At 39.2% G+C, this 25,454-nt stretch overlaps 1 protein-coding gene across 1 annotated transcript in view; it reads right to left on the reverse strand.

Annotated features, from left to right (window-relative positions):
- Positions 1-25,454, reverse strand: part of atxn10 (ataxin 10) — a 96,459-nt gene that overhangs the window by 18,669 nt on the left and 52,336 nt on the right. The window contains exon 10 of the mRNA XM_015353298.2: positions 18,784-18,847. Within this exon, the coding sequence (XP_015208784.2) occupies positions 18,784-18,847 (64 nt within the window). The remainder of the gene's footprint in view (positions 1-18,783; positions 18,848-25,454) is intronic.

Here is a 25,454-nt window from a genome sequence, read left to right on the forward strand (position 1 = left end):
TTTCTGTGTGGAGTTTGCATGTTTCCCCCTGTTAATGTGGGTTTCCACCCATAGCCCTAAAACATACTGGTGGATTAATCTGCATCTAAGAACACTGGCTCTGCTGTGAGTGTGTCTTTACTGTGTCTGCTTGTCTGCCCTATGACGGACTGATGTCCCATCCAGGGTGTACCCTTGCTTGTGCCTGTTGCTTGCCGGGATAGGCAACCCTGAATTGGAAGAAGAAGTTAGAAAATAGATTAATGGACAGTTATTTGAGAGATTTCAACACGTACTGGTCAACACAATGCTACATACAGTACCATTCTTAATATTTATTTCTACAGTCGTCTGAAGTCATGATAGAACAATTCCTTATTCATTTCCTCCGAAAACCCAAGCAATCAATCTTAATCAATCTGTTCAGTCTTCAACATCTTCAAAAAAACAAAGGAAAGAAGTGGAACACTGGTTTTGACAGAATTATTGTTTGCCGTTTAAATGCTCATAAAACTCAAAAGCACAGTGAAATCTCACTGGAGGAGACACTAAAGTTTTGTCAAACTCCGCATATGGTGAACACATTGCAAACAAGACAGTTACACTGGAAATTAAGTGGGAAAAAAAAATCTATAAGACTTCTGCTTCTCTAAACCATGGTCTACACGCATTGACAATATCTACTCAAACATTTAGATCAAGGATGTGGTTTTTAATAATTGTTGAAAAAATAACCAATTCACATGGTTTAAAAGCTGTGCTCCAATTTCTGACTTGTGGTATTAGGGGCCTGCTTGGAGCAAAGCCTTCAAAGTCTTCAAAACAGGAGATGACCACTTGATAGTGAGTAGAAAAGGAAGGTGTTAAATAAGAGTAAAGTTTCAAGCAACTTTTACGGCAACTGCATTCTAGGGGTTTAAAACCCCTTGCAAGAGATTTAAGTTAGAGAAACATCAGCAATGCTTATCAAAAAGTAGAGGTAAGGGCTCCTAACAGGTGGAATACACTGTTTATTCCTTCGATTCCCCCCGAGACGTCTGTTGGGCTTTAAATATAGTTGTATACCAGAATTAAAGGGGGTAACAGTGGAATTTGACAATACCCCATCCAAGTTGGAATAACGTACCCTCAATCCATTCAGTGCTAAATTGGGATACTTTCAAAGTGGGATATTCTCCTGCCTCAGGAGCTGCGAGGCCTGAAAAGGGACTTAGTTTATCTGCAAGACTGCAAAAATACACAAAGCCGATTTTGCCAAACATAGTTACACAATAGGGGTTACCGTATATTAGGGGCAGAACGCTGGTACAAAATATAGCACAGGGAGCAAGGGGTTAGAATGAAAATGACTTGAGAACCTTCTCTGGCTGCAGAAACACCCATTGAAGGAGGCGCTGGGATTTTTAAAAAAAGGAGCTTAGTTCTTCAGGTGAAAGCTAGCACCGATGAGGTTTGATGTCTGTAACGAGAAACTAGATGACACTCATCTGCTTTCACTCTCCTTGCCTTGCAAGGTCGCAAAAAAAAAACATATCTGAGTTAACTGGGACAAGGATAACCTTGAATTGACTGGGATGCCAATAGATGTGAAATTCACAAGTGGATTAGAAAACAAAGAACAAATGGCTCATATTCCCTTCGTAGCCCAACAGAGAAAAGATCCTTAGAAATGTATATTAATCCCTAAAAAGAAAAATGTGACAGGAACCCTTCCTTTTAAGGAACTGTATTGTCAGAGGAGGAACACAAAACTTAAAAGATACAGGAGAAATGTGCGCATTTCCTTTCTCCTTGGTGACATACAATCACGGTAATACTCGCACACATCATGGAAATACCACAGATTACAGACCACTTTCAGGATAATTGCTACTGCCAAAAACCAGTCCATAATCTTGTAATTTCCTCGGTGATGCATATCGCTGCTCAACCAATAGGTCCGGCCTGAAAAAGCGAGCCCTTCTTATTTGTTTCCTTTTAAAATCCTAAATTAATTTATTTTGTGTGTTATTAGACTCGCGAGAACGAACCAGCTCAATAGCACTTTACAGCCATGAAATAGATCTGATTCAATGTTAATATACTTTCCTTTCTGGTGTCACAGAGAAACTGTTCCATGGTGGAGATAGTGCTCTTTGACATTCCCTCACTGAACTATAGCTCTCTCATGATCTCACACTACTAACTAAGGCTATTATCATCATCATCATCATCATCATCATCGTTATTATTATTGACTGTTTTATTGGCTGACCTTTTAAAGCAAAACAACTTATATTTGTACCAATTTATATAGCCTTGGATTTTACTGGAGTTATCGGAGTGAAGTGAAGCTTCCTTGCTCACTCTAAAAGCAAATGAGATTTTACACATGAACTATGGTCACCTAGCACACTGTATATTTGTTTTTGTTGGGTGTTCAGAGTCTTATCTTATTCGCTGATGATTTATAGGATTTATAATCCAAGTGCACCAAAAACAAAAAAAGCGAACTACATTATAAATTATAATGTGCATTGAAGTACAAATTCAAATAACTTCAAAAACGAATGAATCTCTGACTAAATAATCCTTTGATACACATCCAGCAAAAGAAAGAGAATACAAGACGGTAGGTTATCTCACCGTCACTTGTATCTTCTTTCAAGCAATAATTCACATCCATCCATTTTCTAACATGGGGGAGCCGGAGCCTATCCCAGAAAGCAATGGGCACAAGGCAGGATACTCCCCAGACGGGACATCAGCCCAACACTGGGCACAAACAAAAATACACACATACTCACACCAGGGCCAATTTTCCCAGAAGCCAATTACCCAACCGGCATGTTTTTGGACTATGGGAGAAAACCCACACAAACCTGGGGAGAACATGCAAACTCCACACAGACACCACCCCAGATTCGGAATTGAACCTGCGGGCCCCAGAGCTGCAAGGCAGCAAGGTTTACAATAGCACCACCATGCCACACCTGAATCCATATCCATTCCAACGGAAAAACAGCATTGCTAATGTCTGGAGGGAGTGTAATTTATACATTTGCACCACTTTTCAAATTCAACATCCAAACTAAGTGGATGGGAAAAAAACAAATAAAGAACCATGATTTCCCAGGGGGACAGCTTCATAACTGTTTTGGCATTTTAATTTATTTGTTTGACTTGCCCATTCAGATCACATCAGTCTCTCTGCCGTGAAAGGTATAAAATTCATCGCGAGCACAATGCTATTTGCACATGTCAGTATAAATAATAAATAAAAGTACATCTTAACAACAACTGCTGTCCAAGCACAAATCACGATGCACCATTAATAAAAAGAGGAAATATAAAAATATCTGGTGTTTGTAAATCCTGCTTCCCCTCAAAAAAAAAAAGCTTGAGAATCTGAAACTCCTTTTACCTTCAACTTAAAATGGAAATGAATTCTGACAATTTAAGGCAAAAGCCCTGACTGGGAATATTAAACACTCTAAACTCAATCTGTTTCTTTTCCCACTCCAACATAAAGCCAGCAACAAGCCCTGAAGGTTCAACTGGCGCAGAAACTCAACTCAGATTTCCATTCACACAGAAAAAAAAGAAACTCATTATAAAACCACATAACTAATAGTTAAGTGTAAAGTGCTCTTACATATGCAAATTTAGCATGCTGCTTAATTGCTCTAGGGGCTGGGAATGCCTCAAGGCCACGTTGTGTGAGGAGAACCATACAACAAACCCAAAACTATTAATGTGCTACTCGGATAAGACTCAAATGAACTAAATTGCCAATGTGAGCACTCCTTCACTTAGTCTAGACCTCTCAGCATCACTACTCAAAAGGATGAAAAAGAGAAAGACAGAATACAAGAAAGACAGGGAACGTGGGAGGTCAGATGGATCTACTTTCTAGAATCAAAAGACAAAGCACGCAGCCAGGGTATCAGATTCCTGACATTCTACAGAAACCTCCTGTGCAACTCTTTTATCAGTGACAAAACAGCGCTGAGGTACTTCAGCCACACAATCGGGGAATGATTTTAAAGAGGTCTGAGCCGCAGGTCGCAAAATGTGAATCTCTGGAGTCAAAATAATACATTGGAAGCAAGTTAATAATGAGATCAAGTGATGCATACATCTTTCGTTTGTAATTGAGCTTCCTTGGGAAAAAAAAAAAACAATGGAGATACTGTACTGTATATTGCACAATAGGGCTTGTGACGTGGTGTATGAGGATCACCTTTATCAGGTGGTATGACCGCCAAGTCACATATCTGTAAATATTATGGAGTGTGGGTTTCTGAACACCTCTCAAAAGGGACCCTGTCTAATTATAAGCTTTTCCACTGAAATTCAGTTATCTGAATACAGAGAAATTCCTGCCTACATTGTGCAGTGAAGGTGCAAAAGGAGAATTGTAATGAGACTCTGCTGCTAACCAAACATAATTGTTAATCAATGATGTACACCTGTTTTAACAGTGCCAGATGTAAAATGGGAACATCACAGAAACATAATTATGCAATTTAATTAATCCAGAAAAAAAGCACAAACTGCATTTCTATGGCACAGTAGGCATTTTAACAATAGAAGCTTTTCTTACGTTTGAAATAAGTTATGCAAGCAGATGGATTTTTCCACACATGTATATTTGTCTAGGTTTGGTTAGCTTATTCTAATTTAATTTACATCTAGTCAGTCACAAAATCTGCCTCTACCTTCTGTAGTTTTGATTATACTTTCCCTTGCACTTGTATTAATCTGCAAGACAGAGTGAAAAGGACATCTTTTAACCATTCCTTCAACATTAAATATAGTGTGTGCAAAAAATATGATTCTTAATATCCTAAAAGAATATCCACAATATTAATTTTGCATACAGAAAGGAATTATGAAGTTCTTGTAAAGTAAAGTTTATTTGCACAGGTGACTTTTCTGTACTGTTTCAATGTAGAGGAAGAAACTGGGGCAGGCATGGTGTATCTTATCAGGAGCCAGTCACAACACTGACACCTAGTGTAAAACTGTGCAACCGAATCACAAAAATGAACAGTTTTATTACATTTTGCATGACTATAAGTAACTAAATTACTTCATATAAATGTATTTTTATATGCAACATATTCTTTAATAGTTGAAGTCAATGTATTGGCAAAATATTATTTGTTTTTGAGGTTTTGATGATTTTGGAAATACTGCATCCAGATTTCCTCACCAAAAATACACTTGTGTTAAAACATTATCACTGAGAATTTGCTTTAGAGGTGTGGTCCTTAACCATTACAGCAGCCTGCATCCTTTTGGTTCACAAAATATGTTCTCGTCGCCCTTATCAAAAATCTTCAAAGTAATCTGCGTTTTTGATGAGTTATCTTCTATAAACATTTAGCACGTCTCGTACCCCAGGTTAAGAACCTCTGCTCTAGAGGAAGACCAATTAATTAAGCACTCTGGCACTGGTAAAATGGTTAATGCAACAGATCAAAACTTTGTCTACATGCAAATCATATGTCTAAAACTTACAGATACTACAATTAATTTGGATTTATACAATATGCAATGCATTCACTTACTGTACATTAGAGGACATAAAACTAACTAAAATATCTTATTTTGAAGTTGCAAATTCATTCGCACTGCTTTGTTCTCATTACAAAAGATCTCATCATTCTGTGGTCCTCATATTTATATAAAGCTGTGAGCATTTTTTAAACATATTGTGAATATTTTATATTAATATAGAAAGGGAAATAAAGGAGCACATTTCTTTTTAAAAGTTGTTGACCTATCCTTTCCCAACATCATTTATCTTTATAGTTCAGGCAATTTACACAAAAGCTCTTTGGCTTTGTTGTTGAGAAGAATTTTTAAGCCTCGCTGTCTGCATATAAAACGCTTTCCTACGGCAACGGTATCATGATTCGGCAAACGTTCTCTCCCCAGGGTCAGTATCCCACAAGACCTCACAGCTAACGTGTTTTAGAAACCCCCCACCCCACCCCCACCGTTTGAAATCCAGGCTTATCACCTGCAAGAAAAACAGCAATCCAAAATCAAGCCCGAACATATCAGGTATGCAGTACATTTGTGTTATTTACAAACCCCCGATTCTACAGATTAGCTTATTTGTATGTATTGCAAGAGAAGGATGACAGATGACCCTCCTTCAGCACTTCACTAGAAGAAGTGAGGCACCTGTTTCCCCAGTTGATCTCAGTAGAGTCTCAAGGAGTAGCTGGCTGACAGAAAGATTCAAGATCAGGGGTGCTCAGTGCTCAGGGTTTCTGTTACTGGATTTTATTGGAGCCATGGTGTTTGTGGACCACATACGTCACTTTTACACTGCATTTTTAAATCTGCAACTCCTAGACACTTGCACTATCACCCATCAACAATTAGAAACTCTTCTCATGCCACTTCAAAGGGACTGAATCAAATATTACATTATTATAATTAAATATGGTATTATAGCGAGTTGACTCTTTCAGAAATTAGCAAATAGAAAAGTACAGATTCTGGATATTATCCTCTGTCTATTGTAGATAATGAGCCAGTGGATAAAATGTTTTATCAGCACTTTAGAATGCCAATTTTGCACAATATCTATCATTTAATTATCTTAACCAATTCTCCAGGAGACCGTGTGTCACAATTTTCTAAACATCCTGTATTAGGGAGGTTCATCTGTAGATTTGAGACAAGGATCTCACATTGTGCCAATTTTGCACAATATCTATCATTTAATTATCTTAACCAAGTCTCCAGAAGACCTTGAGTCACAATTTTCTAAACATCCTGTTTTAGGGAGGTTCATCTGTACATTTGAGACAAGGATCTCTGATTAAGAACACTTCAGAAATTCAATGCTAAGACAAAAATCAATACAACTGGTTTGCTGCAGACCAACTTCAGATATTACTTACCCTTCATGAATGTATAAATCTGTCATTTTATTCTACCAAAATAAACAAGAATATCAGTCGTGGAGTCAAAATAAAGCCTGAAATGATGTTAAATGTGATGGAAATCTATGTGGCTGAGAACATTTTGCAATATTAATCAGGAGTGTGACCACAATAACCTTCAGTTATCAGGACCTTGATTCTATTGACAGCCACTAGTTCCGTCAGCAAGATGCAGTATTTCAATTTAATATTCACTTTTATGGTTAAGACCACCACAGAGAATTATATTTCTAACATAAAACACCGTTTTGTTTGCAAAATTATTTAAAGAAAGATTAAATAACAACCAATAAGATAATTAGGTTTATTAACTGAAACGCATATAAGATCACAAGATCATTTGTCTTCTAAAATTAAATTTTGCAACTGCTAATATAAAAATAAAAAAAGCCCAAAAGAATCCTGCCTAATGCTAGAAAATGTATCTAATTTATCAAACAGAAATAGTGGTTATATATATATAGCTGCACTGAAATTACAAGGCAAAAGCATAAAAAGCAAGAACATTTAAGATAATTCTTGCTTAACATAGGCTTCTGAGTAGATTGTCTTTCGTGGTTTGGTAGTTCCATTTTCTTTAGTTCTTCAAGAAGGGCAGCAATGTGGCGCAGTTGTTAGCATTGCTACCTCAAACAGCTGGGGCACCCCTCGATTTCAAGGGTGCTATCTCCTTATGTCGTCCCTGTGTTTGCATGGGTTTCCTCCTGGTGCTCTGATTTCTTGCCTCAGTCCAAAACACATGCTGGCAGGTTAATTGGCTCCTTTGAGTATGCGTCTGTGTGTTTATGTGCCCTGCGATGGACTGGTATTCTGTCTAGGATGTCTCCTGCTTTGCTTAAGTTGCAGGGACAACTTCCCCACAACCCTGTATTAGGTAAAGGGGTCAGACTGGACTGATGGATGAGTAGTTCTTCAAGACACTTATTTGACCACTTTGTTCCTAATGGACTTCACTTAACTGGAGCAGATTGGAAGCCTTAAGAGACTTATGGGGATGCTGGTGACTTTTTTTTTCTTTTGTGACAGCTTCTGCATGAACATCAAGTCTGTTAAGGCATTCCAACGTACGTGTCTTAAATTATAAAATTAACACATACTGTGGTTCTTGTTTGTTGAAATGGGATTTGACTGAAGAAGCATTCCAGATACCTCTGCTGAAACGTTTCCATAAGCCTGGCAATGAAAATTGTACAGCCTGACCTTCCTAGCACTAAAATCTGCCATTGTACGACGCAGTAGTCAGTTTTAGAAATTCAACTCCTGCAAAGCTGTTGCACTTAAAACAAAAATCTTCTGGTATACTTAATAATCACAAAACAGATGTCTAACCATGGCTTCTCAATCGCCGCTTTGTGCTCAGATGCTATTGGCTTACAATTTGAAGAAGACACTGTGCTGACGATTGTACTTACGAGTGAAATTAATTCCAGATGTTTTGTGAATGTAATGCAACCAGTTTAGGTGGTCAAATCTAATTTCATCTCAATTCTGTAGACCATTTCACTCTCCACACACAGCAACATTAAAAGGTTAAGATGCTTAAACTACTTAATGTAGAGGGTGAGTCATCCGACATGGACATCTGTGGCTTAAATCCTGGACTTATCTGTGGGACAGAGTATTGCCAGAGCTTGAGGGCAGGGTGGGTAAAGCAGGGAATATGAACTGGCACTATCACAGTTAACCCTGGCACAGAGTGATGGAGATTCCCAGATGCCCAGTGGAGTCAAGCTCTGAATAGCGAAAGTGATAAGAACTATGCCTGAGATTTCAACACCTGCCTCTACCTAGTTCTTGCTTTTATTAGAGCATAGAGGAAAGTGAGAACACACAGCACAAGAAAAAAAAAATGTTTCTTCCCATAAGACTCAATGCTTCATAATCTGGGGGGAAAAAAAACCCTACCTAGCCTTGCATGTTTTTCTTTCTCTCGTGCCTAATTTTGCAGCGGATGATAAAACGCAGAATAAATTTAAGTCACTCCATCATTAACAAGCACAAGATGGAGAATCCAAGATCAACAGCTGAAGAAAAAACAAAGAAATGGCAGCTGAACACATTTGTTTTTTTTTTTTTAACATGGACTTAACTGATTTAATTGACCCAGAGAAATTGGTTTGTCTCCGCAGATAAAGAAGAAGAAGGTGGGTAATCTCAGCAGGCAATTAAATTCAAGATTTCACTAACAATGTGCCTGAGCGTTACTGCAAGCCAATTCAAAACAGAAGAAGCATAGGATATAATGGTAGTTATTAAACTCAAGTTACATCATTCCAAGCTGACAGACGTTGTTTCAGACTTATCTGTCTGTGGTCTGAAGTGGCATAACTTTGGTTCAGCACTGATGAGTCACAGTTTCTGTTTACACAGAAGCAGTCATTTAAGTGCAGCTATATATATATATTTCCAATTAAGAGATTGCTGAATTGATACATCTCAACATCGAAGCACAGCCTTGAAATATGCTGTGGTCTTAGACTGTAAAGTATGCCACCTGTCCTTAAGCATATGGTGGGAATGAAAGGTTTCCATCAAAAGTCAGAGATTTAAAGATGAATAAATGTGCAAGAACAATCGCATCAGGGTTTTAGAATGATGTTTTGATCTATTAGACACACCTCAAGCAAGTGTATAACAGTATTGCCCACCACACACACAGCACAAGCCCCATCACAATATCATTAAAATTCTTAACAAAACTTGTTTCTGTGTCTGATCTGAGCTGGCCACAGAGTGCTCGGTTGCCTTAACCTGACAGGAACCGCTGATGGAGAAACACGGAGCTCTTTCTCAGATGCTCTCAAGATCTCGCTCCCTTTTTGTATTTCCCCCGACTTGAACTGAACACGTGCCACTCAATGTTCCCGTGTGAACAATCGCAGACCGCAGCCTCCGTGCAACGCGACACTCTGGTTCTCCGCAAATAAAACACATTTTTATAAACAAGAGTTCATATATTTGTCTCGGACGTGCCTTTTTTAAAATTTCCTGGAGTATAAAGACACACCACTGATCCACGGCTCACCGAGAAACACTGGTGTAACAGCTGAAAAAGTTGCCAAGGAATTGGTGTTCAGCGAGCATCTATACGCACAATGCTTAAACAAGTAAAGCTAACCATTATTACTGTATATGTCAAAACCAGTTAATACTAAGATCTCAATATTGGTAGTTTGGCCCAAAGAAAACTCAATATTAATGACTATTTAATCCCCCCAAAAATTTGGATCAAAACAAAAAAAAAATCAATACTGAGAAAGAAAATACAGTGATGAGCTAGATTATTTTTTATGATTAACATCTTAAACTTACACGGCCAGCTCTAAGTAGAATTTTATAGTATCAGCTGTGAAGCTCTCAATTTTAGAAACCATTTAACCCCCGAAATATCAAACAAAAATGAGAAACCATGTCGCCTCACAATCATCCAATGAAAAAATATACGACGAACAGCAATTCAGTATATTGTAACTACTCCTATTCATTCTGTACTGCATTGCATTTTTGGTCCTTTAGGTTTTGAACAACATAAATAGAACTACAGATGCAGCCATTCAAAGTGCGTGGCACAAACATGTACCGCGGGCATTTGTCTACGTCATCACGCGTCATACCGCGGTACGTGATTGGTTGACCGACAGGGGCACTAGTGGTGCGTTGGTCGGTCGTAGAAAGATTTAAATGTCTTTACCGCAAGTAAAATAATAGTATCCAGAATTTCCGCAAGGTGAAGCTAATAAAGCTCAACCTCTCATGTTTGAGCTATCGCCATCAAAGTCTTTACAGAAGATATTACTTATAGTATTTATAATGAATGACCTTGGACAAACTGTAAACTCAAAGTATTGCCCTGGTCCACATTCTTTTTTTCATTGGCCGTCTTTGTAAAAGTAACACCACAGCATTTTGTTGATCCAATCATGCATTTGCTTCCAATCACGCAAAGTACAGTAATTTTTGAGAATCTCCGATTCACCATTCCTTTCACATACTCATAAAAGATATTGATTTAGGAACATAAACATATTACTGTATGCAAACTGTACTGTATACAGTATGTATATGTATATTTAATGTCTTTACCGTGCCCGTTTAAGTATTGAATATTTATATGGAATTTTACCACTGAAATTTTACCACTACTTCCAAAATCTGTTCGTCACCTTGTCTTCCCCCATAGTGACAATGAGAGGCCAGCAATATTCATGGACGTCACCACAAGTTCCAAGACACCTTACAGTATGACACAGGGTTCACTGTGCATGGTGCACTGCTCACGTGGTCAAACCCAGTGAGTTTCGGTCAATAGAGAACTTACGTCACAATATCTGACCTAAAACGCTTAACCTGAGCCCCAAATGGATCCCTATACATTCAAATATAAAAAGCAGTATCACAGTTATTAGATATTCACCTCCCTCCAATTACGTCCCATTTTGTTGAATTACAAAAGAGGTTTGCATGTGTTTTAAAGGGGAACTGCAGTTCCAGTTTTCAGCCCGGATGTGAAATCTCAGTAACAAAATGAATGAATTGCCATTATAGAAAAAAAGTTGAGCACAAAATCATGGACTGTGAAAGTACTTTAACACTCTCATTCCTGTTCCCAAGAATTGAGCCATGAAGGGGCCCTTCCTGCTCACTAGTCACTGTACTGACTAGTGTAATGCGATGTACGAGAGAATAAGTACTGGTTGTGCAGCAGACATTTCACACTGCAGAAATGTTCCCATGTGATCTGCATGCAGAGTTAACGAGTAATATTTGTAGGCAAAACATTCTGGAAATCAAATGCGAGATGTATTCACAAGCTTGCTTATTTACAATGTAATAGGGTCGCCAACACATCACCGGAAATCTTACTGCCTCGTTCTGAATCGGAGAATATGGCACTCCGCAATGACAAAAACAATGTGAACAAGTTAAAGCATTCAAAAAAAGAGAGTAATGCAACAGGAATGATCTTTAAGCTACAGTGCCATGAAAAAGTATTTGCCCCCTTAATGATTTCCTCTATTATTGCAAATGTTTGACATTTTGCATGTTTTCAGATCTTCAACTAAAATCCAGTACTAGATAAATAGATTTTTTGCTTATTTCATTTATTTAATGAACAAAGTTATCCAACACCCACTGGCACTGTGTGAAAAATTAAAAAATAAAACAAAATTGCCCCCTAATTAAATCAACCCAATTAAAGGGTTAATTTAGAGTCAACTGATTGAACACAGCCAGGCTTGATTACAGCCAGCCCCGCTCAATAGAAACCTCACTTATTGTGACCCTTACCATCGGAGTCAAGTTGCCAGCACAAAGATTCAACAAGCACATTGCGCCACGATCAAAGGAAATTCCTGAAGTGATCAGAAAAAAAGTTGTTGATATCTATCTGTCTGGAAAGGGTTACAAAGCTATTTCTTAGGCTCTGGGTCTCCACTAAACCACAGTGAGAGACAATCTCCAAATGGTAAACACTTGGAACAGTAGTGAATCTTCCCAGGAGTGACTGGCCTGCCGAAACATCTCCAATTGCACAGCGTAAAATCATCCAGGAAGTCAAAAAGGATCCTAAAAAAACATCCAAAGAACTGCAGGCTTCTCTTGCTTCACTAAGGGCAGCTCCACAATCAGAAAGAGACTGGGCAAAAATGGGCTTCAAGGGAAAGTAGCAAGGCAGAAATTACTGCTAACCAAGAAGAACATAAATGCTCATCTCTCATTTGCCAAGTAGCACATGGATGATCCCCAAGCCTTTTGGGAGAATGTTATACGGACATATGAGTCAAAAGTGGAACTTTTTGGACGACATGGGTCCCATTATGTCTGGCGTAAAGCAAACACAGAATTTCACAGTGAACATCATACCAGCCGTCAAACATGGTGGTAGTAGTGTGATGGTGTGGGGATGCTTTGCTGCCTCAGGATCTGGACAACTCACCATAATTGAAGGAACCATGAATTCTGCTCTGTATCAGAAATTATCTTAAGGAGAATGTCCGGCCATCCTGAGCTGAAGCTAAAACATAGTTGGGTCATGCAGCAAGACAAAGACAAACACAAAAGCAAGTCCAGATCAGAATGGCTGAAAAGAAACAATATTCAAGTTTTTCAGTGGCCTAGTCAAAGTCCAGACCTAAACAAAAATGGAGACGCTGTGGCAGGACCTGAAACGAGCAGTTCATGCTGAATTCAATTGTGAATTAAAGCAGTTCTGCGAGGAAGAGTGGGCTAAAATTCCTCCACAGGAATGTGAAAGAATTATAGCAAGCATTTGGTTGCAGTCACTGCAGCTAAAGGTGGCACAACCAGTAAAGTGTAAGGGGGCAATTGCTTTTTAGAACAGGGGATATGAGTGTTGGATAATTTTGTTAATTAAATAAATGAAATAATAATCAAGTAATTTGTTTCACTCAGGTTCCCTTTATCTAATACTAGATTTTGTCTAAAGTTCTGAAAACATCCAGTATGAAAAATATGCAATAATATTTAATATGGCACTGTATAAGCGCATCAAACCTTTTCCTATTAATTCAATACATGATGGAAATATGTTAATAATTCACTAAACCAAACTTTCCAAATTCCTTTGAAGAGTTCTGTCTCAAATGTTTTTTTGTGTGACTACAACAGAGCCTGAAACCATACACCTTTCACTGGTTGTTGCTAGAGCCTTTCATAAACATACTCTAAGATATCCTCTGAATGGCTCAAGAGCTTAATCATGACAGGTTTTTGACAAAGACTTCTGGAAGACTAAAGTTTTTTTCTTCTAGTAACACCAGAGCTTGTGAGCCAACATCACTGAGTTCTGGATAACGTAAGAAATTTAAGATTTATCGTAAGGGTGTTTAACTAGCGATTTAGGGTTTGTGTTAGGATTTAAAAAGAGAAACTTAAAACAAATCATGGTCCTTGATTCAAATGAAAAATAAGGGAGAAAAACCACCTTCTATCACCACATCCCATTTGATCCTGAGATTGGCTCGCATCTAGTTACAAGACTGAGACCCGTATATATCGTCTGTCGGCAGTAGGCTTGCTAAAACACGAGACCAGCATTGATAATTTCAGCGATAACTGAAAATGACAACTTCTCAAAGCCCTCCTCCACCAATTCATAAGATATGTTGCAGGGCACAAGTTGAGATTTGTTGCTCACTCCTATTGAACAGACGTGCTGGCAAAATTTCTCCTGTCTGAAGTTAAAAAAAGCAGCATCCAGAAAACAGCAGGTCAATGTCCAAACTGTGAGCATCAGAAACTGTACACAAAATGTAAACATGAAAACTGGAATTCAACGCTTCATTAAGCATGTTAACAAGTCCAGTGGCTGTTTTCTCTACCCGAAAGGAAATTCTGCACTGTGCACAGTGCACAGACTCAGTAATGAGTACATTTCTCTTGTGGAAGTGATGAAACAGGATACTTAAGATCAATTACAATGAATTACATCACAGTGAAACTGATGTGTTAATTAATTCATTTGCATCACATATGACTTGTTGTTCAAAGCATGGAAGCCCAATAAAAAAAATATTGTAAAAAAAGGAAATATAGTGCAGAGCTGTTTTTCATTTCATCCAAATAATGTATTAATATCACATGCCCAGTTCTAAGTTTTACAATCCTGACCATTAACCATGAACCATGAAACCCTCAATATTAGACACCATTTCACCCAACAACAATCCAACAAAACTATAATTGTAACAGAAATTCAGAATACATATAGAAGACTATACTTATTCATTCAGTAGTGCATCCTATATTTGGGCTGAAGGGTTAAGTTTAATACAGTTTAATACAGTATTAAACATATTTCAGAGTAATTCCATCAATTTGAGATATGTAAAACTCAACTAGGTAGCACTACTTCAAACATATACAGTTTATCCATATTTCCGCTTGACAGTGCTAAAACTCAAAGGCTTTTGCAGTCTACATTACTTAAAAATTAAAACGCAACGATCTGCCCAGTTCAAGCCATCGCGAACCCTCGAGTCCATAAAGAATGAACTGCGAGAACTCATTCTGCCATCTCCTGCCCGGAATCAACAACAAAGACTTTAGCTACGGTTCTCTGAACTCATGACCTCCCTAAGCTATGAGACCAGGAGCGGATTTTCTGCTAGCCACCTAACCTCTGTCCCATTCTCTGTGACCTGACTCATTGTCAAGAGGTAGCCCCCAATCCAGCTACTCAGTTCATCAGAAAACAGTGTCCAGTGACAGTTTCAGGGATGTGTACATTCCTGGTCATCATTCCTCCATTTACCAGCAACAGTAACTAAGTCCCTAAAATTGGTCATCTACTTGCTCTAAAACAGAAGTCTTTGGTGATTTTTTATACATGTTAAAAATATGGATTTTAATATATATGGAATTACTGGATTTCTCTGTCGGAGGTCCGAGTGGATGCACTGAGAGAAATCTCTCAGTACCACTGCTTTACTGGTTAAGGGGGAAAGGACTTGAGCAAAGTGAATCACTTGCAGTTGATCAAGTTACTGTCTACCATAAGTATCTCCTACCACAAAGTCCTTTAAGTGCCTTTGGGTTCTAAACATAAACATTGCTTTTCCCAAGTAATGTCTGCGGGGGAAAAAAAAACAGACTACATGTACTGCAAAAAAGCAGGATAAAGGATATCACTGGTGATCTGCACTGGTCAGAAATCTGAACTCATGTTGGCGTCATTACACCTTTCACACATACTGTATTTAAAGACTGAAGAAGGCAGCACAGTGGCGCCATGATGGTTGGCACTGCTGCCACACAGTGCTGGGGCACTGGGATCAGTCTTTCAATTCTGTTTCTATGTTCTCCTCGTGATCACATGGGTTACAGCCAGCAGCCATATCAACTGAAGCTCAGCAGGTGTGAGCCTAGCCAGTACCTGGATGGGAGACCTCCTGGGAAAAACTAAGGTTGTTGCTGGAAGAGGTGTTAGTGCGGACAACAGGGGGCACTCTCCCTGCAGTCTGTGTGGGTCCTAATGCCCCAGTATAGTGACGGGGACACTATACTGTAAAAAAGCGCTGTCCTTCGGATGGGACATAAAAACCGAGGTCCTGACTCTCTGTGGTCATTAAAAATCCCAGGGCTTCTAATAATCCTCCATCTATGAATTGGCTTTATCACTCTGTTCTCCTCCCCACTGATAACTGATGTATGGGGAGCGTTCTGGCCCAGCATTGGAGGTGGTGGACGGGAGTCCCCATTACCTGTAAAGCGCTTTGAGTGGAGTGTCCAGATAGCACTATAGAAGTGTAAGGAATTATTACTATTATTAAATCATGTGCAGGTGTCCCAGTTCTCTCCCACAGTACAAAAACATAATGGTAGGTTCTTGGTTTGGCTTCTGGGAAAACTGGCCCAGGTGCGTGCGTGCGTGTGTTCCATTGTAAATTCCATTGTACACATACTGGTACAATGGAATTCTTACTTACAGAAAGTCTCTCGATTGTTAAAATAAGTGTAAAAAGTTTCAAGTTTTATCCAAGTATCAAACTCACTAAAGTGTCTTAATTTGTAATGACTATTAAGAATGATGGAGCATTTGTTTTTCACCTGGAGGTTGTGTTTCATTGTATAAAGGTAAAATAAATTCTGATTTATTGTCTTGATTTCAGTCTGATTTCAGGCTACAAAGTGTTACCTTGTAAAGGGTGTGTAAACCTTCTATAGGCACTGTATATCTGCAATTTGAGGTTTCTAATAAGCAGAAGTGCGGTTATTCAATTTTCTATTTAAAAGAAAAGCTTCCAGCAGCAGCTTAGAAGAGGCCCTAAAAGCCAAATCACAATTCAGCCTGCTGAGTGAGGTTTACTCAGTTAAAACTGAGGATACCAAGCTGTGACAAAAAGCTTCTTACAAATAACCAGCCCATAAAAAAAGAGAAACCCTGAAAATTAAGTGACAGGTTTATTAGAATTGCTCTCATTTGAGTTCTGCGGTTAAACCTCCAGAGGGATGTTACTGACTACACTCTGGCTAGAGTGCAGCTCACTTCATTGAGTCTCAAGCCCGCGGCTCTCTTTGTCATCGATGACTCACACATCCCCTCCCTCACTTTGAGAGAAAGACACCACTGCCCAGGCTTTCAAATCTTCCCATATTCTCTTACCACAAAAATAAACACAGCTTCTTGATTTGCTTTAACATGACACTTTACAGGTTAGATCCAATTAAAATGAATAAACTAATACACCAGAATGAGTCCTGGTCTAATGTGTATCTTCATCTAGAGCATAGTTTTCCATCTATAATATTTTTCTTATTTATTTTTTTATCCCAGTGTTATTTTTATTTCCGGTGACATCACCATCTGCCACCCGCCGACTAGCGTATTTTTTCTAATGCTACCCCCATATTCATTTAAGTTTGAGATCCCTGATCTAAAATGATCAATTCAACCACTATCAGTACAGGGTATGACCAATAACACTAACCAGTAGAGATTCAAAGTTACCAGAAAATGGCAAACAGCTGGCAAGGGTATTTTGAAAAAGCTTATGTATTTAATAACCGTAATAGCCATCAATTCACAACATAATGCCCAACAAAGTATCTAATAATTATATTAAGTATATATAATATATAGTTCTTTTCTGGACACTCCACTCAAAACGCTTTACAGGTAATGGGGAATCCCACTACCACCACCAATGTGTAGGCTCCACCTGGATGATGCAACGGCAGCCATAGTGCGCCAGAACGCTCACCACACATCAGTTATCATTGGGGAGCAGAACAGAGTGATGAAGCTAATTCATAGATGGGGATTATTAGGAGGCCATGATTGGTAAAGGCCAGAGGGAAATTTGGCCAGGACACTGGGTTGACACCCCTGCTCTTTTCAAGAAACACCTTGGGATTTTTAGTAACCTTGGGAGAGTCAAGACCTCGGTTTTTCGTCTCAGAAGGACGGCACATTTTTTTTTTTAGATAGTGTCGACATCACTGTGGCATCAGGACCCACACAGATTTTGATTAAGTGTGCAGTGTGTTTTGGGTCAAAACTACGGTTGCGCTTCTGAGAATTGTATTTAAAAAACGTTTCACAAAATCAACCCTCACAAGCCTCTTTGCAAACTGCAATTTGTAGCAACAGATACATACTGTAGCAACATCATAAAATACTTGGCCATTTGTAACTGTTTAATCATTGAAACATTTGCCTACAATTTCAACACGTTTTATCTTTATCATTTGTTTAAGCCTTTCATGTAACTGCCATACCTACACAAATCTTTCCGTCATAGTTTAGGACACTATCTGACGTGAAGACATTCTTCCATGTCGGCTATCAAACTATATAACATATAATAAAAGTTATCACATAGTGGTCATTGAAAAAAAATAAAATCACACCACCCAAGTCCAGTACTCAAATATAACAAATTGTGAAGGTTAAGCCATTAACCAGCTTGACACTTTGCCTTTTAATCCTTTTCACCACGTAAAGTTCACTTACCTTATGGTCAAACCAACATAGCGGCGGAGCGGTGGCTCTGTGGCTCAGGATCTGCGCCTGTGGCTGGAAGGTTGCCGGTTCAAATCCCATGGCTGGCAGAGGAATCCTACTCCGTTGGGCCCCTGAGCAAGGTCCTTAACCCAACTGCTCCAGGGGCGCTGTGCAATAGCTGACCCTGCACTCTGACCACAGGCTTCTCTCCCTGTCTGTGTGTCTATATGTCTCATGGAGAGCAAGCTGGGGTACGCGAAAAGACAAATTCCCGATGCAAGAAATTGTATAGGGTTAATAAAGTGATGTTATGTTATGTTATGTTACATGCAGTCATCACTTCTTCAGATCCATACTGCACCAGAAAACAAAACTTTTACCAAAGGATACAGGGATTGTTGCCATCTATATTGCAGTTGTCCAGGAGAAGAGCAAATCCATCCAATTCGCGTACCTTTGGAATAGGGGGAGAAGTGGAAATGTTAGCTCGTAGGGTCCAATCTAAATACACGTACAAGTAGGTGTATTTTCAGTTTTCGCCATAAGTTTGGTACTTTATTTTGGTAACCTAATGAAAAAAGGACAAATTAAAAGGATCACTGAGCTGGGGCTGCATTATTAAGAGAGCCCTGCACCTGTCAACTTATACGCACAAGAATATTTGCTGACCCAGATACATTTCATTGTTCATGTTTTGGACTAATTGTGTGGTGTTAATGCCATTTAAGGTAAGTCTGCCACATTTTGGGTTATGAAGAACTATGCAAACATACATTTTCAATAAAAAACTACAAAAAAAAAACACATATTGTAGAGGACCAGCGGTCATTTGGAAGTAGTAAAAGTAGTGGGATTGCAAGGGGGGCTCCCTCTCAGCTGGGGAGTGTCTAGAGAGCCAATTAAAGGGTTACTTAAGGATTAATAGATTAATCAGTTCGTTAGAGCAATCGGGGCAAGCGTGTGAACTTAAGAGAGGTCCTGCGTCTCGTCCGAAGGAAAGTGCCTTTTTACAGTGCCCTGTCACTATCCACCGAAGGGGAAAACACAGTTACAGCAACTAAAACACTGGGGAAGGGGTGGTTACACATTCCACAAGGTCCTCTGCCCTCAGTATCAGTATTTCATTTGCTTATGGTAGAAATATGACTTGTTAGTGGACCTGTCAATCTCTAGGTTTCACCAAAGATGTCCAGTTCTGGAGTGAGAGATATGGGTATGGGTGAGAGACTTAGGGTTCCAGCCTCCCCAGAGCAAGGGCACCATTGAAAGGACCCAGTCGCTGGTCAGCACATCTGCCACAAACTGAACTCAGGAAGCAGAGAATACCTGAGTCAGTGGCTGGGCGTTGCAAAAAAAAAAACCCAGGCCAGTGAGGGAGGACTACTCTGTCATATTATTTACTTCTTTCTGTTTCAAATGTATTTAACAAATATCAATTGCTGCTTCAAAGTAACATAACGGCATGTTTTCAAGCAACTACATGAGAAAAATTCAAGGGTCTGAATACTCTTGCGAGTTTTAACACGCAACCCACTGGTGGAATTTCTTGGAAAGAAGAGCTTTGCTTTGATAAACCGTAAAGCTGAGCAAAATACTCCCTACAATTCATAATCACAACACAACTAAATCCCATGTTTCAGTTCTTAAAGGTATTTAAAAGACCACTAATAGAAAAAAGCAAATTTTGAGCCCTATACAAAATAGATCAATTAAAGCTGTTAGTACTGTAACACATATTTCCATATTAACAAGTGTTCAAGGAATAGTTTCATAATATAAAATTCTGCTGTGTTATATCCCAAAATGATTCTCTACCTTTTCCTGCTTAGATTGCCATTTTTCTTGGAAGTCACCTACTTTGACATAAAGGTTTTGTGAAACCTTATAGACAGGAAGTGCATGGAGGAAGCTAACAAGTGTTGCTTTTCTTGCCAGTTGGTGAAACTCTGATGGACTGCATTCCTCCTGGCATTTCCTCTCTGATCTCAGAAGATTATCTGCTGAGGCCCTCCAGGCCAGAACGGTTTGTCAGCTGAAACAATAACTGCCAATCATATACATCAGGATATACAACAAGCAGGAGAACGAATACCAGACAGGCACAGATTGCGTTGCCTAGTCATTCAAACAAAATGTCGGAATCGGTTGTACTTAACCTAAAGATGCATTTCTGATCCAGGCTGATGAGGGTTGCTTAAAACTGAAATTCAATCATTTAAAAGCTTTCTCCCTTACATGAAGACTGGCTGTGTGCCTCACAGTGCCTCAATGTAAGAGGATATGATTGCAGAACTGAAAACACTATTCCATAAAAATGCTACTGCTACCACCACTAATATTGCTACCACTTCTATTATTACTAATACTAGGACAATTAAAGACAGCAAAGAAGTCCTTTCAATTCAAAAATGGGTTTTCTCTGAAGACCCTTATGATTCTAACAGTTCTATGAAACTTTTCTAACTGACTTTTCATTAAGCAGATACCTTTGCTGTTGAGTGACTGTTACATGTTTGGTACACAGACCTACTCCTCTACAGATTTTATGCTGTTTGGGTGTTTTCCACAGGCAGAAATCTGCTCTTCCACTTCTTACCCACAAATATCATATCAAGTCCAGCGCCACAGGCTTTAAGGGAGTCGGTGGAGAGGTAAAATGGCGTGCTAACTGCTATGTGTTTGAAATTATTTTATTGCACAGTGAAAGGATAATTCAGTGTCCTCCTCAGTTATGATGAGGGGAGAATCAAACTGTAATTTTGAAGACGGCATGAAAACAATATGTCGTTCCTTCAATTTGACTTTGAAGAAAGTCATTGCTAAATTTGATATGAAAGAAGCTCCAATATAAGAAAGTGCAGTAACAAAAGATAATTGGGAGGGAGATACTGACTTCTGCTCAAATGTGTACAAGTATACAGAAATATAATTTTGAAAACTTTTAGGGCATGTACTACCACAATTTATCAGTAATTTAGTTTAAATGTTTCAGAACAGTGATCTTTCTCCACTGAAGTCACTGTTCCCAAATGTTAATCTCCACCACAGGTTTCATAATGACTGTTCTCCAGCAACACAATTCAAGTGTTCTGTCGCCCTGGTAAAAATCACCTGAATATCCAGAAACCCAAAACTACAATTGTCCAATTATTACTACCCTTTCTGCATTCTTCCTCAAGATTCCTAAGCAGATGAATTCTAATTATTAAGGACAGCCCTGGAATTTGACACCAGAGAAGATTAGAGAGAGAGAAAAGATGGTGAGATTGTTCTGTCTGTGCATTTTTTTTTTGATGGGGTTAAAGCCTGCGTATCAGACCACAAAGTAATTAACAAAAACAAGGAGCTTGTGTCTCTGTGCACAAGAAATGTTCGAAAGCACCGTCAGATTATATCTATGTGCAGTAATGGAAAATGTCTTAAAAGATGTCCTGCACAAGATAAAGCACGTTATCTATCATATTATCTCAGTGGTGTGGTCCATATGTAATTAAAATCCGTGCAAAATATGACCTTCACTTCCAACACAGGAATTATGAATTACACAAAGCCATCCATCCATTTTCTAAACTGCTTAATCCAGTTCAGGGTCATGAGGGAACCGAAGCCCAACCCAAGAAGCAATGGGTGCAAGGCCATAATACACCCTGGACAGGACCCCAGTCCATCACAGTGAAAATAAAGCAAAATACAAGACATTTCTAAGATAAAATAGACAGGTAAAATATTACAAAATTCGTTCGGGTGGGTAGCTGCGTCAGCATGTGTAGGCTGCAAAGGAACGAGTAAAGGTTTATTCCATGCTGAAAAGAGAAGAAAAGAGACAACGATTTGGCTGTGGGGCCTTCTTCGGATGTCAAAACATTCGTTTCCTCAAAAATTGCTGTAGAAGTGTCTGAGTGTTATTCTGGGTGGTGTCAGAGTCAAAGGAAAAAGTGTTTTATTTCAGGCGAAATCCTTCGGGAATGATATTATAACGACAACACCTGTAAAGGAATAGGAGGTGGTTAGAAAGCCTGGTGTTGGAACAGATCGCTGTGAAGAAACGGAATGCTGGTTTAGGAAGAGAGGGGGGCAAGTAGCCCAGGGAGGAAGAGAAGGAGGAATGATGAAGAGATCTAGAAAAAGATTTAGCGGAAGGCATAGTGGGTCGCAGCAGAAGTAGTTCAAGTAGGGAGCTGTGTCAGCATGCGTAGGCTGCAAAGGAACAAGTAAAGGTTTATTCCATGCTGAAAAGAGAAGAAAGGAAACGCAACGTTTTGGCTCTGGAGCCTTCTTCGGATGTCGCACCTGAAGTTCACAGCCGAAGAAGGCTCCACAGCCAAAGCGTTGCATTTCCTTTCTTCTCCTTTCAGCATGGACTAAACCTATCACACAATTCTGTGTATGGAAATGGCTGTTTTTTGTAGAATTTCACAATGGATTCAATGGGCTAGGATGACAAAGATGCTACAGTAACAACATTAATCTCTTTGACCAGAAATATCCTAATATTAATGAACAAGTAAAGGTTTATTCCCTACTGAAAAGAAACACAAAGTTTCAGCTGTGGAGCCTTCATCAGGTGTGAGAAAGAGAGGAAAGTCAACAGCTAATAAAACATGGGAGAACAAAAGCTGGGAGTGGAGAGGAGGCAGGAGCAGGGGGCGGGAGGCATAGTGAACACTCTAGTGGTGTGAAGTCAAAACCTGCAAATGAATGAAGAGGATCAGAAGGAAATGAGTCTGTTGTTGAGAGAAGGGGGAAGGTGTGATCCTAATTTCAGGATAATTTTGAGAGATCAGAATGATCAAGGCCTTTAGAGGTGAAATGAGAAACTATGGGCTTGGAGACATCTTTGATCCTTACAGCCATGACATTTTCTGTGAAAAGAGATGCAGTAAATCTCTTAACGTCAACCTACTCATGCAGACGCAGCTACCTACTTGAACTACTATCATAATGTGAAAAATGGGCTCACAAGACCCCTTTTCTAAAATTTCAAATTGGCTACTGTCATTTTCAAAAATAAATACAATTAGTTTTTAAAGAAACTAGATAAACCTGATTTCAAACATCTGGTCAGCTCTGCGGTAAGTATTTCCACATCTTCAAGTGTGACTGTGCACTACACTTACAGTAGTTAATATTGACAACTGAAATAACAGTATTAAGAAGATTTTCAATATTAGTTCACCACTCAAACCAGAAATCCATTATAGTAAGTGTCATTTCTGGTTATGTTCTGACACATGCACAATATTTTCCATCAATTAAAGCCAACATTAAGCATTACAAATGGCTCTCAATTGCTAAGCTGAAGGAAATTATGTATCCTACACTGCAAACTGAGAAAACTACACCGCAAAAAGCTAAATAACATCACAACTGACCCATTCAAAAAAAAAACTTAGAACAAACATTTGATGTAAAAACAGTATTTTGACTCTCATTACTAGCAGTATATAATGCTTTTTGTTCAAGCAGAACTACAAAGGTATGAATGGATTTAGTTAAATAATCAACAGATGCCCCAGAAACCTTTGACAATGAGACAAATTAGACTAAAACAGAGGAAGAGAGAAAAAAGCACAAGAAAAATAACCTGTTGCCCTTTCCAGAAATCACACAGCTGGAAGCAATGACTGTGAAGGTAACGGCTACTGTTCCCTTTTATTGTAGCAGCAGGAGAGCATCCAACAGCTGGAAAACTGCAACCTTTACCGCCAGGCACCCATCTCCCAAGCTGAAGCAAGATCGACTGGAAGACAGCCAGGCAAGTGGAAATAAAGGAGCAGCCATCCAACCAAGGGGCACGCTCTCCGGTCAAGACGGTACTAGCCATACACAGATGTTACAGATGAGCCGGGGACAAGCACAGAGGGAAAAACTGCACAGAAACATGCATGTTGGATCACTGCCAGCTTTCACAGTTTTACAAGCCTGTTTAACACCAGCCAAAAAGCTCTCCTACACAGCTGGATACACACTGACCTGGCCACAGCCCACATCAGGATACAGTACAAGTAGAGAGGAGCTCTACCAGTTTACAATGTGCCGATACCAGCACGGAAAACACGAAAACCTTTGCAACTCCATTTTTTGTGTCCATTTTGCTGTTAATTTGACATTTTGCAAACCATGAGGCCCTACCACCGCACATTCTTATGGTTTTGTGATGGTTAAAGAAACAACAATTAACAGTGCAAAGGCAGGAATGCAAAAACCTCTAAAATGATCTATGGACGAATACTTATTTTGCAAAATAACGTAGGTGAGACAAATTTGATTTTCTGTGCATTCAGTTGGTAAGAGTGTTTTTTTCATGTAAAATGATGTCAAAATCATTGGTTATATAATGCGTGTTGCAAGTATAAGCATGCCGTTGAGCATAATGAATGACAACAAACCCCATCATTATACTCATATTAATCTAGATATGCAAAGGAACAAGTGGTTTATTCCATGCTAAAAAAAAGAAGAGAGAAAACACAACGTTAATCTAGATAATGTAATAATGATAATGTTTCTTTATTAGCCCTGCACAATTTCTTGCATTAGGAATGCGTCTTTTCGCATACCCCAGCTTTTCTCCATGGAGACACAGACACAGAGACAGGGAGAGAAGCTTGGGGTCAGAGCGCAGGGTCAGCCATTGTACGGCGCCCCTGGAGCAGTTGGGGTTAAGGGCCTTGCTCAGGGGCCCAACGGAGTAGGGTTCCTCTGGCAGGCGTGGGATTTGAACCGGCAACCTTCCAGTCACAGGCGCAGATCCTTAGCCACAGAGCCACCGCTATTACCAAGGCTAATGTATTGATTTTTTTTCTAGTATACGGTAGAATCATAATGGAAACCAAATTGGACTTCTGTATTCGAATGAACACATCTTGGTGTTTATGCATAACCCCCCCAAAATTCTTATTAAGCATTTAGAAATTCCTTACATATTATAGCCATTACACTTTTAAAAAGAACTGCAAACGGGCAAGCTCTGGTCCCTGGACAAAAACAAATGCTGATAAAGGGATACGATCCCACTGCACAAGGTTTCCTTTTTAAATGACTGTATGCAGTTCCTTTCA

The sequence above is a fragment of the Lepisosteus oculatus genome, chromosome 7 (assembly GCF_040954835.1).
Source record: "Lepisosteus oculatus isolate fLepOcu1 chromosome 7, fLepOcu1.hap2, whole genome shotgun sequence".
Lineage (NCBI taxonomy): Eukaryota > Metazoa > Chordata > Actinopteri > Semionotiformes > Lepisosteidae > Lepisosteus > Lepisosteus oculatus.